Source organism: Aquarana catesbeiana, linkage group LG06, assembly GCF_042186555.1.
Source record: "Aquarana catesbeiana isolate 2022-GZ linkage group LG06, ASM4218655v1, whole genome shotgun sequence".
Taxonomy (NCBI): Eukaryota; Metazoa; Chordata; class Amphibia; order Anura; family Ranidae; genus Aquarana; species Aquarana catesbeiana.
In genome coordinates this window covers 274,388,110-274,407,837 of record NC_133329.1, presented here as the reverse complement: position 1 = coordinate 274,407,837, position 19,728 = coordinate 274,388,110, and the positions used below count along the sequence as shown (strand labels likewise).

The following is a 19,728-nucleotide window of genomic DNA, read 5'->3' as shown; positions in this document are numbered from 1 at the left end:
CTTATCCCAAAATGGATTAAAGTGGATGTAAACCCACTGTCATCCTTTCTAAACTACTGCCATAGTGGTTATATATATTGATTTACATGCCTCCTGCATGTATTCTTACCTGTCAAATGTCTCCTCTCTGTCTATTATGAGAGCCGAAAAACTGCAGATTCTGTGGGTGGGTCTGTTGTCCGGAGTTCGTGGGTGGAGTCATGATGTCAGTACACCACGCCCACCTCTACACTCCCCTTGTCAACATTCATTTTCTCCTGTGTATTTCCCTGAACTTCTGCTATGATCACTAACACATCCAGTCAAAGCTCAGAAAAGTCACCACGTGACTTCAGCATGCCCCTCATGCTGAAGTGTGAAGCAGCCAATCCTGGGAGAGCTGGAGAAGAAAGGAGGAGGGGATCTGGAGTACACAGAATGTGTCTCTCTCATGCTAGTGCATGAGATATGTAAATCACCTGTCACTCACAGCAAGGGGGAGAAACAGACTCCTATTTCTCTGTCTGACAGTTTTTATCTCACTGATAAAAGATAAGAGGTCTGCTCAGAGCTGGATTAACCCCTTCCCGCCGACCGTACGCACATCTGCATACTCGGGTTTCCGGAGTTATACCGGGATGATGCCCGCAGCTGCAGGCATCATCCCGGTACCGTTGTTTCGAGCCGGCGATCGGCTACCCATATATAACAACCGATGCGGCTAAAAGCCACTCTGCTGTTATACTGGAGGAGCGGGAGGGGACATCACCCCCCTCCCGCCGCTCTTACCGGGCCTCCCGTGCGATCGGGAAGCCCGGTGTCCAATCGGCGGCTGGGGGCGGGCTGGAACGAAGCTGTGGGCGGCTTCGTTCCAGCCTTCTCAATGTAAACGCGGAAGCGACGTCATGATGTCACTTCCCGTTTACTCGGCTGCCAATGACGCCGGTTTTAAAAAAATATTTTTTAGACCCCCGATCCCTCCATAAAGAGTACGAGTCGCCACCTATTATTGTCACAAGGGATGTTTACATTCCTTGTGACAGCAATAAAATTTTTTTAAAAAAATGTTTTTTTTTAAACACAATTTTACAAGTATAAAAAAAAAAAAAATTTTTTTAAACGCCCCCGTCCCCGCGAGCTCGCGCAGCGAAGAAAACGCATACGGAAGTCGCGCCCACATATGTAAACGGTGTTCAAATCACACATGTGAGATATCGCCGCGATCGTCAGAGCAAGAGCAATAATTCTAGCCCTAGACCTCCTCTGTAACTCTAACCTGGTAACCGTAAAAAAAATTTAAAGCGTCGCCTATGGAAATTCATAGGTACCGTAGTTTGTCGCCATTCCACGAATGCCTGCAATTATAAAGGGTGACATGTTTGGTATCTATTTACTCGGCGTAACATCATCTTTCACATTATACAAAAAAATTGTTGTAACTTTACTGTTTGGATTTTTTAAAATTCATGAAAGTGTCCCTTTTCCAAAAATTTGCGTTTAAAACACCGCTGCACAAATACCGTGTCATAAAATATTGCAACAATCTCCATTTTATTCTCTAGATTCTCTGCTAAAAAAAATATATATAATGTTTGGGGGTTCTAAGTAATTTTCTAGCAAAAAATACGGATTTTAACTTGTAAACACCACATTTCAAAAATAGGCTTAGTCATGAAAGGGTTAACTCTTCGTGGCAAGACTGGGCACAGATGACATGAAATCCTATACTGTACAAGGTGCAAGCCTTAATGAAAAAAAAAAAAATCAGGTTTTCATCCACTTTAAATTCATTATTGTCCTCAAAATTCTACAAACAGTACCTCATAATGACAACTTGAAAGAAGTTTTATTTTAAACCTTTGCAAATTTATAAAAAAAAAAAAAAAAATTACATGTACATAACTATTCACTGTCTTTGCTCAATACTTTGTGGAAGCACCTTTGGCACCAATTACAGCTCAAGTCTTTTTGAGTATGATGCTACAAGCTTGGCACACCTATTTTTGGGCAGTTTCGCCCATTCTTATAAGAGTGTTGCTCTTGCGCTATCACTTGTAAAGAAGCGAGAATGTTACTGCAGCAAACACCGATGGGTAAAAATCCATGACCCTGAGATGAGATAAATAATAGTGTGTGGTGCTGCGCTGTAGTGAAATAGGTGGTAGATATAAAAAAACAGTAGAAAATATCACAAATGAAAAAACAAAAAAAAAAATATATAGATATATCACTCTCCTAGTAAGTGCAAAATAATAATGTGGAATGATAAAATGACAACCTAAAAAGATCAAACAGGTATACAGGTGATAAATCATCAAATAAATGGCACAAAATGGATGACAGAAATATTATTATAAACAAACCCAGTTATCAAAGTGAGTATACGTGCTACTCCTAAATATGGCATAAGAAGTCCATAAAATGTCTTTAAAATGAGTGAATCAGAAAAAGAGGTGAATGCTTCCGCTGTGCAATAAATAAAAAAGATCATGTGTCTCTTCTTTCAGTGCAGTGACACCTCTGTGCAAATTGGCCTCTCCCCTTACTGCTGTAAGGTAACAGCATGTGTACAGTGGCTTGAAAGAGTATTCATACCCCTTGAAATTTTCCACATTTTGTCATGTTACAATCAAAAATGTAACTGTATTTTATTTGTATTATATGTGATAGACCAATACAAAGTGGCACATACTTATGAAGTGGAAGGAAAATGATAAATGGCGTTCACATTTTTTTACAAATAAATATCTGAAAAGTGTGGTGTGCATTTGTATTCAGCCCCCTTTACTCTGATACCCCTAACTAAAATCTAGTGGAACCAATTGCCTTCAGAGGACCCCTAATTAGTAAATAGAGTCCACCTATGTGTAATTTAATCTCAGTATTAATAGAGCTGTTCTGTGAAGCCCTCAGAGGTTTGTTAGAGAACCTTAGTGAACAAACAGCATCATGAAGGCCAAAGGAACACACCAGACAGGTCAGGGATAAAGTTGTGGACAAGTTTAAAGCAGGGTTAGGTTATAAAAAAAAAATATCCCAAGCTTTGAACATCTCACGGAGCACTGTTCAATCCATTATCCGAAAATGGAAAGAGTATGGCACAACTGCAAACCTACCAAGACATGGCCGTTCACCTAAACTGACAGGCCAGGCAAGGAGAGCATTAATCAGAGAAGCAGCAAAGAGGCCCATGGTAACAGAAATCCGTAGCTCAGGTGGGAGAATCTGTCCACAGGACAATTATTAGTAGTGCACTCCACAAATCTGGCCTTTATGGAAGCATGGCAAGAAGAAAGCCACTGTTGAAAGAAAGTCATAAGGAGTCCCATTTGGAGTTTGCAAGAAGCTATATGGTGGACACAGCAAGCATGTGGAAGAAGGTGCTCTGGTCAGATGTGTGCTTAGGGTCGTTGTCCTGTTGGAAGATTCACTGTAGGGCCAGGTGATAAGCAAAGTCTGGTTTCCTCCAGACATGACGCTTACTTTTCAGGCCTAAGAAAAAGAATTTTATTTCTCATGGTCTGAGAGTCCTTCAGGTAAAATATCAAAACACATTATTTTACTCAAAATTCTACAAGCAATACCCCATGACAATGTGAAAGAAGTTTGTTTGAAATCTTTGCAATTTATATAAAAAAAAATCATATGTACATAAGTATATTCACAGCCTTTGCCATGACACTCAAAATTGAGCTCAGGTGCATCCCGTTTCCACTGATCATCCTTGAGATGTTTCTACAACTTGGAGTCCACCTATGGTAAATTCAGTGAGTGCAGTGAGCATTAAGTAAAACACAGTGAGCAAAGTGCATAAGTGCTTCCAAAATGGGCTCCGGGGTGCGACACCTGTTTCCCCCAGCCTCTCACCTGAAGCAACGGCCCCATTGGGCCAAGTCAAGCGTAGGCTGTCAAGCGGTGTAGGTCTCCCCAGGCACGGCGGCTTCCGATGATAAGCACAGCTAATGTTCAGCCAGTGATCACACTCCCCCGTTTGGTAGGTAGACAGCTCAGCAGTAAGAGAGAGATAAGGACTCCATAGTGCAGTAGTTTAAAATTTTAATTGATAAAAGTAAATAATAACTTATCTACCTTTGAGAAAGTCACGTGTGTTGTGACGCAACGCGTCAGGGAGGAGCCAGGTGTCGATGCTGTCGGGTACGGCCGAACCCGGCAGCGCTTGTTTTCTAGCTGTTTTATCTGAACCTCTATGTAAGTTATTATTTACTTTTATCAATTAAAATTTTAAACGACTGCACTATGGAGTCCTTATCTCTCCCTTACTGCTGAGCTGTCTACCTACCAAACGGGGGAGTGTGATCGCTGGCTGAACATTAGCTGCGATTATCATCGGAAGCCGCCGTGCCTGGGGAGACCTACACCGCTTGACAGCCTACGCTTGACTTGGCCCATTGGGGCCGTTGCTTCAGGTGAGAGGCTGGGGGAAACAGGTTTCACACCCCGGAGCCCGTTTTGGAAGCACTTATCCACTTTGCTCACTGTGTTTTACTTAATGCTCACTGCACTTGCACTTTCATGCATGATTAGAAGATCTGCCTTTACGGCCATCCAGAACTTTATTGCATGAATTCCTGGAACACATCCCTTCTTTTTTTTTACGTTTAGTGGGACAATTTTCACATATATTTTTGGTACGCGGATTGCTATGAAATTTTTTTGAAATTTTTTTGCACTTTTATGGACTTTAATGAATTGCACATCACCGTTTAGAAATTGTTATTATCAATGAAATTTGCACATATTTACTATGATTGCATTATTTGATTTAATTGGCAGCCGTATGAAATTTGCACATATTGATTTATTTCAGTGGATTGCACTTTCAGATTTAAGTATTTATCTTCATTTATTATTCACATTGTTTTATTTTAGTGTATAGCACTTCACTATGAGTATTCATTTCATTTTATGTTTGATTTCTATTTATTTATACACATTTTTTATTCATGAATTTTCCTTTATGGTATTCTCACTATTTTTATTTCTATATGTGAGTTATGGGGTTGTATGATCAGTCGCATCATTTATGCGTTCCAGTGGAGTCGCATTGCACTTCCTATTAGCCCTTTTAGTTTCTTGTGGCTATTTTATTTATTTTTTTTATTTGTTGTTCCTTCCGTTTCAAAGAGTGTGGGCTTAAAGAGCGCCGCATATGTTTTGATATTTTACTTGTTTGGTTCTGTTCATGTGAGGACATTGTTTGTTTTATGCTGGCAGCTCTTGGTTAGCCTACCCCCCTTCCCCCTCTTTTTTCAGTTGATTGACTGTTATTGGTTTGCGCATGAGCCTATTTTTATTTTCCTGAGAGTCCTTCAGGTGCCTTTTGGCAAACTCCAGGCGGGCTGTCATATATGCCTTTTACTGAGGAGTGGCTTCTGTCTGGCCACTCTACCGTACAGGCCTGATTGGTAGAGTGCTGCAAAGATGGTTGTTCTTCTGGAAGGTTCTCCTGTCTTCACAGAGAAATGCTAAAGCTCTGTCAGAGTGACCATGGGGTTCTAGGTCACCCCCCTGATCGCTCAGTTTGGCCGGACGGCCCACTCTATAAAGAGTCCTGGTGTTTCCAAACTTCCATTTACGGGTGATGGAGGCCACTGTGCTCATTAGGACTTTCAGTGCTGCAGAGATGTTTCTGTACCCTTCTGTGATCTGTGCCTCGCTACAATCCGGTCTACAGACAATTCCTTGGACTTCATGGCTTGGTTTGTGCTCTGGCATGCACTGGTAACTGGGACCTTATATAGACAGGTGTGTGCCTTTCCAAATCATGTCTAATCAACTGAATTTACCATAGGTGGACTCCAAGTTGTAGAAACATCTCAAGGATGATCAGTGGAAACGGGATGCACCTGAGCTCAATTTTGAGTGTCATGGTAAAGGCTGTGAATATACTTATGTACATATGATTTTTTTTTATATAAATTGCAAAGATTTCAAACAAACTTCTTTCACATTGTCATGGGGTATTGCTTGTAGAATTTTGAGTAAAATAATGAATTTAATCCATTTTAGAATAAGGCTGTAACATAACAAAATGTGGAAAAAGTGAAGCGCTGTGAATACTTTCCGGATGTACTGTATATACAGAATATACATTTTTATTCACAGTACAAAGCAGCAGGTTGTTTTCATGAACACGCATTCCTTCCTTTTAAAATGTTAGCACCATATGTAAGCACTTCATCAGGGTTTCAGTGAGCTGTTGTAATGGAGCAAGCCTTCCCAAGTATACAAAATAGGGTTAAAGTGGAGCTCAAAGGAAAAATTCCAAAAATCTTAATTTTACATATGCTTTCTTTATAGCTGTAGCTGCACGCGTCCTCCATGTCCACAGTTCAGATACTCCACTCCCATGTGTTTTTTACTCATATTTTTTTTTTTTTTTAAATACTGTAGGAGAAAATGGAGCCCCAAATTCCGCTTCATTGCACACCAACCCTAGCCAGTTGATTTGCTGCAGCTTTTTCATTATCCAAACAAATGGCATCCCTGTGCTCTCACAGGGTTTGCTCTCAGCAGCGATGTGCAATGGAAAATACCGATTAGCTCACAATGCTGACTCACCTTTTCTAAGATGCTTTTCGGGCTGGGCTCACACTGCTGTGCGGAGCGGCTCACGGCAGGGGTCCAGTGCGTCCCTGTTCTCCGTTTCAGGGATGAATCAGGCCCAATTTTTTGGCTAGTTTTGGACCTGAAACAGACCAGAAGACACACACGACTCTTCTGCAAACCACTCCGCAGCCGTCTCGAAGATGTGTGAACCAGCTCCATTGAGAGCCGGACATGTAATTCGCACTAGTGTGAACTCAGCCTCAGGTATCTGTATTAAAAAAAAAAAAAGATCATGTTTAGGTAGCTGCACATTGAAATGGAAAACCCTTTTTTTTATTTTTTAATCATTTAAATGCCTTCTGTGGTTTATATACTGACTCCTAGTGATTTTCTAGCAAAATTTAAAATCACATTTTAACTTTTATGGATACATTAAGGTAAAAGCATGGAAAAGCATTATATTTCTTGGTCAGCACTCCATTGATTTATCTTCTTTTAAAACCATAGCTAAATACAGAGTTGAAATGCCTTTTTTTTTTTTATTAAACCTAGTAAAGGATTTATGTTTTTGTCTGTCATATCCTGAGATCTACCCTGACCTGAATTTATTTTCTCCACATTTAGAGCGGTAGTTGAAGAAAAAAAATAAAAATAATTCCCCTGCAAAGGCAATGTCATAATGTGCAAGTATGCATCGCATACATTATGAGAGACTTCCCTTAAAACGAAGCCTTCCAGCTGCGCGCAGTCATCGCTGACAGGGCTCCCATCTTCACCCGGTCTTCCTTCCTTCCGGGTTACGCTGCCTCCGGCTACATAGGTGGCAAGGGGCACAATGACGTCACTCCCGTGCATGTGTGCGGGAGCCGCAGTTTACAGCATGGCATGCCGGACCGTCAGAACGCATGCACGGGTGACATCACTGGCTGTATGCATTCTAAATATCTCCTAAACAATGCAAGTTTAGGAGATATTCACAGTACCTACAGGTAAGCCTTCTTATAGGCTTATCTGTAGGTATAAGTGGTGTAACAGAGTTTACTACCACTTTAAAACTGAGCTCATGACAGGTATAGAAAAAAAACAAAAAATACTATGTTAAATGTCTTTTTTTGTAAAAGCAAACATTGAAAGTACCTGAGTATGAGTCGGTAACAGCCGACTGCAATCCCTGTACAGCGAAGCTCAGATTGGGAGAAGGAGAAGCGGCACAAGGCGCTAGTCAGTTGTGTTGCAGTGCTCATGTGCTGTCAGGCAGCATGCTGAGAGATGGGAAGAGCAGAGTGCCAGATCTGTCTGATGCTTTTCCTTCGACTGGGGTAGGGACAAGATCAATAGATGTTACTTAAAAAAAAAAAAAAAAAAAGAAGAAAAATCAGATCTCTTGCCCTGCCAGTCAGAGCTGTAAACCAGGACTAGATAGACAAATGCAGGTTATTTGCTAGGTAAAACTACTCCCTTTTATGTATTTTGTGTATTTAGCTGTTTGCTTGAAGTTTTGCTTTAAACCACAAAGTTTGGTCAACTCCCTGCCACCATGTACTTATACAGTGCACTAGCAGCAGCACACTGATACAGATATCACTTTGCTCCCCTGTTCTTTTGTCAGGAGTTTGTCAACACATGTGCAAGCAGTACCCCTGATTGGCTTCTGGAGCTGCGACTCACTCTTTCAGTTTTCAGTGCTGCTGTAGGATGGAAGGGGGGTCATAAGAGGTGGATATCAAGTCAAATTTAGGCACTGAAGTTACTTTAATTAAAAAATACATTAAATATTTTTTAAATGAATACATTACTACATTAGTTGGGTTTTATATCTGTAAAGTTGTTGCAACACAATTTTGTTTTGTTCAGGTTCTCAGTCAAGCCAAGAAACCTATGGTTGTGGTGGGCAGCAGTGCCTTGCAGCGAAAGGATGGGGCTGCAATTCATGCCGCAGTGTCTAGCATTGCACAGAATGCTAGGAGCACCAGTGGTGCCCCAGAGGAATGGAAAGTACTAAATATTCTGCACAGGTGATTATCATTATCTCTGTATAATACAACAAAGTCTATTGTAAAAATGCCACTATATGGATGGAAGACAAATAGGAGATTAGAATATTTTTTTTTCCTATATCTTTATCCATTCACCTGTGTATATACAAAGGGACCCAGTCACCAGACTGTTTAATTCAATAAAGATCATGCCATAAGATTATTTGTGCATTTAACATATTTTTTACCTACCGTATATACTCGAGTATAAGACGACTTTTTCAGTACATTTTTTATGCTGAAAAAGCCCCCCTCGGCTTATACTCGAGTGAGGGTGCAGCCTCACTGTGCCCATCTGCAGCTGTACTTTTGATAACCAAAACAGCGGGTGTCTCCCGCTGTGTCATGCAGTCTGTTCGACGGCCGTCCACTGTAACAAAGCCCCACTTCCTTCTTGTCTGTTATGGACGGAACACTGATACAATGCTGGGAAACTGAATCGATGTTCCGTCTATCACGGACTAGGAGGAGGCGGGGCTTTGTTACAGTGGACGGCCCCCGAACAGACTGCATGACACAGCGGGAGACACCCGCTGTTTTGGTTATCAAAGGTACAGCTGCAGATGGGCACAGTGAGGCTGCAAATGGGCACAGTAAGGCTCCAGATGGGCATTGTTTACCCAGTAGCTGTTGCATTTCCCAACCTAGACTTATACTTGAGTCAATAAGTTTTCCCAGTTTTTTGTGGTAAAATTAGGTGCCTCGGCTTATATTCGAGTATATACGGTAGTTATCTCATGTACCAGCAAAGGCCAGAATTTACTGCAGGATGTTATGTTAAAAGTGGCAGCAGACTCAGAGCTGTCACTCAAATGACACTCTACAGCAGAGGTCTCAAACTGGCAGCCCTCCAGCTATTGCAAAACTACAAGTCCCATCATGCCTCTGCCTGTGGGAGTCCTGCTTGTAACTCTCACCCTTGCAATGCCTCATGGGACTTGTAGTTTCGCAACAGCTGGAGGGTTGCCAGTTTGAGACCCCTGCTCTATAGTATTCCCTTTGCTTCCCACCCAGCAACAACATAAAACCGACAATTAGCTGAGGTGGGGGACCGGAGCAGGAGAAACTAGCAGATGTCACATGTTGTGAGCAGCATGGGAGCAATATAGTGGGATTGGAGCAGGGATTGGCGAGAGAAGAGGATCAGCAGACCTGGGGGTTACTACTGGGCGAGGGATCAGCAAAGCTAGGGGTACTACTGAGTGGGGTTTCAGCATAGCTACGAGTACTACTGAGTGGGGCATCAGCAGAGCTGAACGAGGGTACTAATAAGTTGGGGATCTGCTGAATGAAGGTTCCTAAAGAGCTGGGGATCAGCTGAGTGGGGTACTATTGAGCCGGGGTTCTACTGAGCCCCTTTAAAACAAATAGAAAATAAACACACACAGGGCATTTGGCAAGCTTCATTTAAAAAAATCATAGGAAGATCAAAAAAGCATGTTCAAGCAGTTGGCGCTTTAATGCGTGTTAAAGTCAAAGCAAGTGTAAATGGTCCCTGAGCCGCCGTTCACACCATCACACATACTTGCCATGTGATTGGACAGGTCCAAACCGCATAACAAGTCGCACCCTATAGATGGCAATGGAACTGTTCTAAACAGTGCAACACCGTCCTATGGTACTGCACCGATTTGAAGTAGTTCCTGTACTATTTTTGCAGATTTCAGGTGCGACTTGCATAGACATGAATTCGCACAGATCTCAGCCAGCACCAGAAGTCACACTGACATGCATCTTTGAAATTGTGCGATTTCAAGTGAAGTCTCACGAGTTCAAAGCCGCATTTAGCGTGATCCATGGCTAAGTGTATGTATGCTCTTCAATGTGTTTTTTATTGTGTACATTTCTACCTGAGTTTTATTGTGTGCGTAACTGCCCTTGTTTTTCAAATAGAGTTGCAAGCCAAGTTGCAGCCCTGGATCTGGGTTATAAGCCTGGGGTGGATGCCATACGGAAGAACCCACCAAAAGTGCTCTTACTTCTTGGTGCAGATGCAGGCTGCATCACACGTCAAGAATTACCAAAGGACTGCTTTGTTATATACCAAGGTATGTCATAATGAAGTATTCAGAACTAAAGCCCAAGTATTTAGTTTAGACAGGTTTCCATTGTAACCCTTTTGCTGCCACCAAAGTATGGCATATGTTGACAGCATCAGGGGGTTTTACAGACACACTCGGCTGCTACAGCAGCCAGGAATGTGTGTAGATCTGACAAGCTGACTGTTTACTGTCAGATGGAAATGATTGGATGGCTGTGTAGCCACCAATCACTTCAAAACACCCCAGGTACTTTGCCTCTGAGCCTAAAAGATCTCTGATGTCCCATTAAACAACATTAGAAAAGTACTGTCACAGCAAAATAATACCAAATAGGACATGTTTGTTCCCTAGGTGGAAAAAAAAGTGTAAAAAAAAAAATGAGTTACACCCAAGCACTCAAACTCCCAGCCTCCCCATATACGAATGTGAAAATATTCGCCTAAGTGTAAAAATGTTGATTCTGTTACACATTACATATTGCTCTGCAAGCCGGAGTAAGAACAATATTCATTATTCAAGGTGAACGCTGAACTGATGACCTATAAAGGCTTTTAAAGTTGCCTATGGAAAATTTAGGGTACTGAAGTTGTCAATGAATCATGGGCAAACGCAATTTTAACAATTTGACCACCAGGCCAGTTCTGACATTTCTCTCATACATGTTTATATTTTTTAAGCAGAGGCCCTAAAGAAGAAAATAATGGGTTACAATTTCTTATGTCATACAATATTTGGAAAAAATACATGTTAATGAATTTTAGTGAACACAAATACAATATAATACCCATTTTTTGGGGTAAAATATTAAAGTTGTTACGTCGAGTAAATAGATGCCAAACATGTAACGCTTTAAAATTGCCTGTAAAATGGTGATAAACTACAGTACATGAAACTATCCATAGACAATGCTTTAAAAGCCTTTTTACAGGTTATCAGTTTAGAGTTACACAGGAGGTTTGGCGTCAGAGTTATTGATCTCGCTCTGGCGTAAGCGGTGATACCTAACGTGTGGTGCGATGGGTATTTACAAGCGTGCAGGACCTACTATAAGCACATGGGGGCTTTATCTTATTTTTATCTTATCTTATTTTTTACACTGTACCTTAACCGGTTCCCAACCATGTCACACAGATATACTGTGGCACAATGGCTCTCCTGGGCGAAATCCCATACACGGGTACGATGGCCAACGGACGCGTGCACGAGCTCCAGCACGGGGATTTGTGTGTGTAAACACACAAATCCCTGTGCTGTCAGAGGACAGGAGCCATATCGCTTGCTCCTACCAAGTAGGAAAAATGATATGTCTCCTCTCCTAGTCACTCTTATCCTCATATAGTTAGAACACACTGAGGGAATACCCAACCCCTTGATCACCCCCCTGTAAACACACACTTCCCTGTTCTGTTCTGAGAGGAGTGACAGATCGTGTGTTCCTATTAGCTAGGAACCACGATCCGTCACTTCCTCTAGTCAGTCCCCTCCACCTTCAGTTAGAAACACGTAGTATGGAACACAGGTAACCCCTCGATCGTCCCCTAGTGTTAACCCCTTCTCTACCAGTGACATTTACACAGTAATCAGTGAATTTTTATAGCAATGATTGCTGTATAAATGCCAATGGTCCCAAAAAAGTGTCAAAAGTCTCTGATCTGTCCATCACAATGTCGCAGTACCGCAAAAAATCTCAGATCACCGCCATTACTAGTAAAAAAAAAAAAAAAAGTATAAAAATGCCATAAATCTTCCAGATGATAGCTTTTGCGCAAACCAATCAATATATGCTTATTGCATTTTTTTTTCCAAAAATATGTAAAAGAATATATATTGGCCTAAACTGATGAATAAATTGTTTTTTAAAAAAACATTATTACATTATTATAACATTATTATAGCAAAAAGTAAAAAATATATATATTTTTTTTTTTTTGTTTTTTTTTTTTGTTTTTTTTTTTTAAATTGTCACTCTTTTTTTGTATATAGCTCAAAAAATAAAAACCGCAGAGGTGATCATATTCCACCAAATACCACCGAAAGAAAGCTCTATTTGTGGGGAAAAAAGGACGCAAATTTCATTTGGGTACAGTGTCGAACGACCGTGCAATTGTTAGTTAAAGCGACGCAGTGCCAAATTGTAAAAAGTGCTCTGGTCAGGAAGGGGGTAAAATCTTCCTGGGCTGAAGTGGTTACATTTTTTTTTTTTTGGATTAACGTCATTTACAGGGGGTGAACAACATCCCTTGTGATAGCATTAGATGCGACAAGTCCTCTTTATGGAGACATCTGTGGTCTGTTAGGACCCATAACTCTCCTCTGGCCTCCAAAGCATCTGACCAAACTGAAATTGGTTTGAACAGATGCTGTACAAGCTGGTAATGGCTTGTAAATAAACAAACCGAAACCAGAAGTGACAATCCTCATCGCTTCCAGGTTCTGGCATCGCAGAAGAGGCACAGGAACTTCTGTTTTCCCAGAGAATGTGACCTGACCCGTCCCATTGGTACTGGGCTCTCCGATGGGTAGAGGCAGGGGGGACCCCCATCCACCTTTTGTCGTGAACAATTTTTTAAACTTCGCCTATGGAGATTTTTGAGGGTAAAAGTTTGATGCCATTCCACGAGCGGGAGCAATTTTGAAGCGTGACATGTTGGGTATCAATTTACTTGGCGTAACATTATATTTCACAATATAAAAAAAATTGGGCTAACTTTACTGTTGTCTTATTTTTTTTATTCAAAAAAAGTGAATTTTTTCCAAAAAAAAGTGCGCTTATAAGACCGCTGCGCAAATACGGTGCAAAAAAAAGTATTGCAACGACCGCCATTTTATTCTCTAGGGTGTTAGAAAAAAAAACATATATAATGTTTGGGGGTTCTAAGTAATTTTCTAGCAAAAAAACCTGTTTTAAACATGTAAACACCTAAAATCCAAAACAAGGCTGGTCCTTAAGTGGATAACCACTTCAACCCAAGGCTGTATATACGACCTATTGGTGGGAAGTGCTTAAAGTTTGATATGTTGGGTATCTATTTACTAATTTTTTTTTTAAGTGTTTGTAAACCTTAGAAAATGGTGTTACTGTCTCTTTAACCGCTTCAGCTCCAGAAGAATTTACCTCCTTCCTGACCGGAGCGTTTTATGCGATTTGGCACTGCATCGCTCTAACTGACAATTGCGTCAATTGCGCGGTCGTGCGACGTTGTACCCAAACAAAATTGACGTCCTTTTTTTCCCACAAATAGAGCTTTCTTTTGGTGGCATTTGAACGCCTCTGTGGTTTTTATTTTTTGCGCTATAAACAAAAAAAAAAAAACAATATTTTGTACCTTTTGCTATAATAAATATCCCGATTTTTTTTTTTTTTTTTTTTTTTAAAAAAAAGCAAATTTTTTTCTCAGTTTAGGCAGATATGTATTCTACATATTTTTGGTAAAAAAAATCGCAATAAGCGTATATTGATTGGTTTGCGCAAAAGTTATAGCATCTACAAAGTATGGGATAGATTTATAGCATTTTTATTTTTTTTATTTTTATTTTTTTTTTACTAGTAATGGCGGCGATCTGCGATTTTTATCATGACTGCTACATTATGGCGGATGCATCGGACAATTTTGACACATATTTGGAACCATTGGCATTAATACAGCGATCAGTGCGATTAAAAATGCATTGATTACCTTAAAAATGTCACTTACAGTGAAGTGGTTAACACTAGGGGGCGGTTAAGGGGTTAACTGTGTTCCCTGCTACGTGATTCTAACTGAAGGGGGAGGGACTAACTACAGGAAGTGACAGATTGTGGTTCCTAGCCAATAGGAACACACGATCTGTCACACCTGTCAGAACAGAACAGGGAAGTGTGTGTGTGTGTGTACACACACTCGTCCCTGTTCTGTGTCTCCTGGTCATGATCGCTCGTGGCTGGCAGTCACCGCGACTGTCGGTCGTGAGCAACGGCACCCCCGCTATGCAGTGCGCGCACGTGCCTGCTATCCAGACCCTGCGAGCCAACGTATAGCTACGTGGTTTCACGCAGGGGAGCCAACCTGCCACAGTATAACTGCGGCGGCTGCTCCGGAAGCGGTTAAATCAATGCATTGTGCATTGTAGTACAGCATTATTATTCACTGCTTTCTATGTTCTATAATACCTGGTTGACGATGCCTGTGCCTCTGTTCCTGCGAGTAAACTGACCACGGTAACCATGGTTGCTGATCCATGACAGCATGGTCAGTTTACGTCTTTCATCATACGGCTCTGTGTAACTTCCCCTCTCCGCTGCTACTTTATACGTGCCAATGTGAAGAAAGTGAAACTACTTATCAATCAATAACTCGGCCCACAGTATAAAAGAATAATAATAAAGTTTGTATTGCACATGTATATTTGTGGGAAGAATAACAAAACCTATACTTGGTGGTCAATGTTTAATTTGATGTAATATTACTTTTTTTTTTTTTTTTGGACATGTGACAGACACAAGGTCAGCGTTTACGCATTCCTCATCCCTCTGATGTACACACATACGTTGTAACCAAACAAAATTGACGTCCTTTTTTTCCCCCACAAAATAAAGCTTTCTTTTGGAGATATTTGATCACCTCTGTGTGTTGTGGTTTTTTTTTTGTTTTTTTGTTTCTTTTTTGTTTATAGCGCAAAAAAAAAAGAGACAATTTTGGAAAAAAAAAAAACAATTTTTTACTTTTTGCTATAATAAATATCCCCCCCCCCCCCCAAATGTTAAAAAATAAAAAAATGTCTTCATCAGTTTAGGCTGATATGTATTCTTCTACATATTTTTGGTAAATAACAATCGCGTATATTAATTGGTTTGCGCAAAAGTTATAGCATCTACAAAATAGGGGATAGATTTATGGCATTTTTATTAATTTTTTTTTTTTTTTACTAGTAATAGTGACAATCTGCGGACATTGCGGTAAGCAGATCGGACACTTTTGACACTTTTTTGGGACCATTGACATTTATACAGCAATCAGTGCTATAAAAAACCATGGATTACTATATAAATGTCACTGGCAGGGAATTTGTTAACACTAGGGGGCGATCAAGGGATTAAATATGTTCCCTCATGTGTGTTTCTAACTGTGGGGGGATGGGACTGACTGGAGGAGGAGGCGTATCGCTGTTCCTAATCACTAGGCACAGCAGATCTGTCTCTCCTCCCATGTCAGAATGGAGATTTGTGTGTTTACATACACGTATCCCCGTTCTGGCTCTCGTACCCGCAATGGCGGGAGGCCGGCAGACATTGCGGCCTGCCAGCCACACACAGCGGGTCCCCCGCCATGCAACGAGCATGCGCGCCTGCCACCGCCCTTAAAGGTGCCGACGTACACCTACGGCGATTTGATGGATTATGCCGATCTGCCGCCGTATAATGGTCAGCAAGTGGTTAACCTTCCCCGTCTTTTATAAGTTACAAAAAATTGGTTAATATATTGCATTTGTTTGCCCTAAAATTCACTTTAGCATAATCTTTTTTTTACTGAAAGTTTGCGCTTGATATACTTTTGTGCTAATATTGTGACTGTAAAATGTTTTAAATTACCACCATTTTATTCTCCAAGGTCTCTGCTTTCAGAAAATATATAATGGTTTTAGTTCATCTCCAGGCCTATAATGATTTTTTAAATGTGTACATAACCACAAACCGCTTTTGCAGCCAAAGGGATAAACCTTGAGGAAAGCAGTGGATAAGAGAAACGTTTACTCGGTTCACACAGGGACGACTTGTCAGGCGACCTAGTCGCCTGACAAGTCGCCTCCCGTTCTGTGCTATGGAACCGTTCTAAGGGGAGCGACGCAAGTCGCTCCGACTTAGAAAAAGGTTCCTGTACGACTTTGGGGGCGACTTGCATAGACTTCTATACAGAAGTCGTTTTGCAAGTCGACCGGGCAGTCGTGTGCAGGTCGCCTCGGTGAGGCGACCTGCAAGTCGTGCCGCCTCTGGTGTGAACCGAGGCTAAAGCCTCATGTACACTGCTGCTGCTAAACGGACGTTTAGGAGCAGTTGGGCATTTTTTTCAACTGCTCCTGAACTCTCCTCTGTTATCTTATCAGTACATGTACACAGGGTCATTTACAGTCGTTTCTAGGCGGTTTAATTTAGAGGCCTTTTTTGGAATGCAAAAAAAATGGGTTCTTAAGCTGAGTTTAGAAGCATTTCAAGCGTCAAATGCTTCTAAACATGGTAACTCGCGTTTAACCGCTTTCCGTTTACAGGCATTTTTCGTTTTTGGCTATTTTGGAGAAAAAAAATTATTTTTTTTTTCTAAACGCGACAAACGCAGCATGTAGACGCGGCAAAACTAATGTTTTAAACGTGGGTTATTATCTGTCAAGTTAAATCGTTCAGGAGAGGTTGTAAAAACGTCCCGTGTACATGAAACCTAAGTTTGCTTCTTTTTTTTCCCCCACACGTTTAGGACATCATGGAGATGTTGGAGCTCCTATGGCAGATGTTATTCTTCCTGGAGCAGCTTACACAGAGAAGTCCGCTACCTATGTCAACACAGAAGGCAGAGCTCAAAGAACACTTACTGCAGTGAGTCCACCTGGGGTGGCCAGGGAAGACTGGAAAATCATCCGTGCTATATCAGAGGTATTGCGTGATTTTTTTACACTATCTAATATTGTATAGTATTGTCTAGTTCAGCAGGAATCCATGGCCCTGTGATTTTCTTACTAAGATGATGCAGCAATCTTTAGTGAGTATTTTTTGCATTTTAGAAATTTAATTTAAATTTAACATATTGTAGGCAAGAAACGGCCTCATCGATACCTGCCCTAACTTGAACAGTGTTTGATTAATTTAGTTGTGGTGCATTAAAGGTCGTTTCTTTTACAGTTGGCCGGTATTACACTCCCATATGATGACCAAGATTCTGTCAGAGCAAGATTACAGGAAGTTTCTCCAAATCTAGTCCGCTATGATGATGTTGAAGAAGCAAATTATTTCAAACAGTCAGCAGAGCTTGCAAAGGTATAGTGCTGGGTGCATTTTCTAAAGTGCTTTCATCATACATTGATCAGATCGTATCTAATAATTCTCATGTGTGTCTTTGCTTTCAGCTTGCTAACCAACAGTTGCTCTCTGATCCGTTGATTCCCCCCCAAACATCTATTAAGGATTTCTACATGACAGGTCAGGAATAAGATATTTAAAAAGTTCTTCTTGATCTAGTGGGAAACGTTTATACTGTAGAACACCTTAAAGTGAAAGTAAAATTGTTTTTCAATCAAATGGCTGACAGGCAGGGTATTCATGACAGAAGAGACCCTATTGGTCTCTTCTGCCATAATTGCATCCTTCTGCCTGTCAGCTGTCATGTTGAGCCTCGCATGCGCAGCTTAATGAACATTTATGCCCCTGATCGCCCCCCCTCCATTCGTGCCGCGGTGATGTGACTCATGTGCACACGTGGCCGAAGGCACGGGACCCTGAAGGAAGATGGGCCAAAGACAGAAGCGCTTAGCCACCGAATCGATCCCAGCACTGCGCTGGAGGACACCACATGACAGGTAAGTCTGCCATAATGTACTAATATGCTGTGCGTACTAGTAAATTTTGGCATAACCCACCCGGGGGGCCTTAAAAAAAAAAAAAAAAAATTATAGTGGCCTTTACTTCCGCTTTAAGGGGACACTTTAATGTATTTTTTTTTTTTTTTTTTTTTAGAATGGTTTAACTATAATTTCTGTTTTCTATTAAACACCTTCTACAGATCCAATTACCCGTGCATCACAGACTATGGCCAAGTGTGTAAAAGCTGTAACTGAAGGCGCACAAGCAGTAGAAGAACCATCTATTTGCTGAAACTGTTTTTCAAAAAAGATTTGTGTTCCGCTTGCTACCAATTTATTTAAGGAAAACACATATAAATCTGCTGTCAACGTCAGAACAACTTCGGAATAGGACATTTTGTCTGAGCTTGTTTGAAAGCTTCTGTGATTACTGTACCTTTTTAAGGCACACTAGACCTCACAATTCATGCGTGTACAATTTACTTGTAATCTTATTAAATGGTTTATTACAGAGGTTTCTGTGGATTCTGTATATTTTGGAGGGTTTTTTATGTGGGACAGAAGTCTCCTGTGAAACGCAAGGCCTGAAGACTTAAAATGCAATAACTGTACATATAATTTACACATTTTGAAAATACTCAGAATAATGGCTATAAGCGTGTATTATTTTAAAGTGGAGCCTGACATGTCTCCCCTCACTGGCACCGACATCTTCGCTCAGTCTTTTTCTGAGTGCTGGATCTTCGGCTATCTAAATTGGTTTGGCGGGAATGATGTAACTCCCACCCATGGGCACTGGAGTTCATTTTGGTACTGAGACATACCAAAGATGTACATTAAGCTGCGCTTACATAGCTCGGTGTACACTCTAAAGAAGATCTTGGACAGGCAGAGGAGTTTATTTTATTTTTCAATTCAGTTGCGCTTAAGCAAGTAAGCTCCTGCTTTTTGATTACCTTGAGAAAATAAAGTAAAACCCCAGCTATGTTAAGAATCCAGTTTCCCTCTGATCTACAACATGTGTGAGGCATGTAGCAAGCCTTCTTTCAGATACCTACCAGCTTCTGTACCAGAGCTACACATCCTTTCTTTATCATACAGTACAGGAATCAGGTTCCTTGTCTGAACAAGGATTGTATGCCCTACCTTCAGGCAGTTAAACACGGACAACAACAGCAGCAGTGACATCCCCTATATAACCACTCCCAACAAGCCTTTTGCTAGTATCCCGTGATGGATGTCGTCTTTCTAATGAGGGAAGCAAATGTCTTTTAAATTGGGGTATCTATAGTTTTCTAGCTGCTCTGTAGCCACTGCAGCTTTCTGGATTGGTTGATTCATTGGCTGAGCTTTGGGGTCTGTATTGGAGCCCCACCTGGAAGAAGATGTAGGGCTGTCCTGAAACTTTGCTATCCCTTTAAATCTGTGTTGTTATTAAGAATATTACCAAACTATTACTCTCCCTTAAAAGCAAATAAGTGAAAAAATCTAATAAATAATATCAGAACATTAATTATAAATTCCCAAAGTGTCCATAAAAAGTGAATCAACACCTT

The 19,728-nt window shown here is 40.9% G+C and overlaps 1 protein-coding gene across 1 annotated transcript in view; it reads left to right on the top strand.

Moving 5' to 3' along the window:
- Positions 1–18,686, top strand: part of NDUFS1 (NADH:ubiquinone oxidoreductase core subunit S1) — a 67,998-nt gene extending 49,312 nt beyond the window's left edge. Inside the window, exons 14-19 of the mRNA XM_073633370.1 lie at positions 8,404–8,564; positions 10,479–10,633; positions 17,074–17,249; positions 17,496–17,630; positions 17,720–17,792; positions 18,373–18,686. Coding sequence (XP_073489471.1) covers positions 8,404–8,564; positions 10,479–10,633; positions 17,074–17,249; positions 17,496–17,630; positions 17,720–17,792; positions 18,373–18,464 — 792 coding nt within the window. The 3' untranslated portion in view covers positions 18,465–18,686. The remainder of the gene's footprint in view (positions 1–8,403; positions 8,565–10,478; positions 10,634–17,073; positions 17,250–17,495; positions 17,631–17,719; positions 17,793–18,372) is intronic.
- The last annotated feature ends 1,042 nt before the right edge of the window (positions 18,687–19,728 follow it).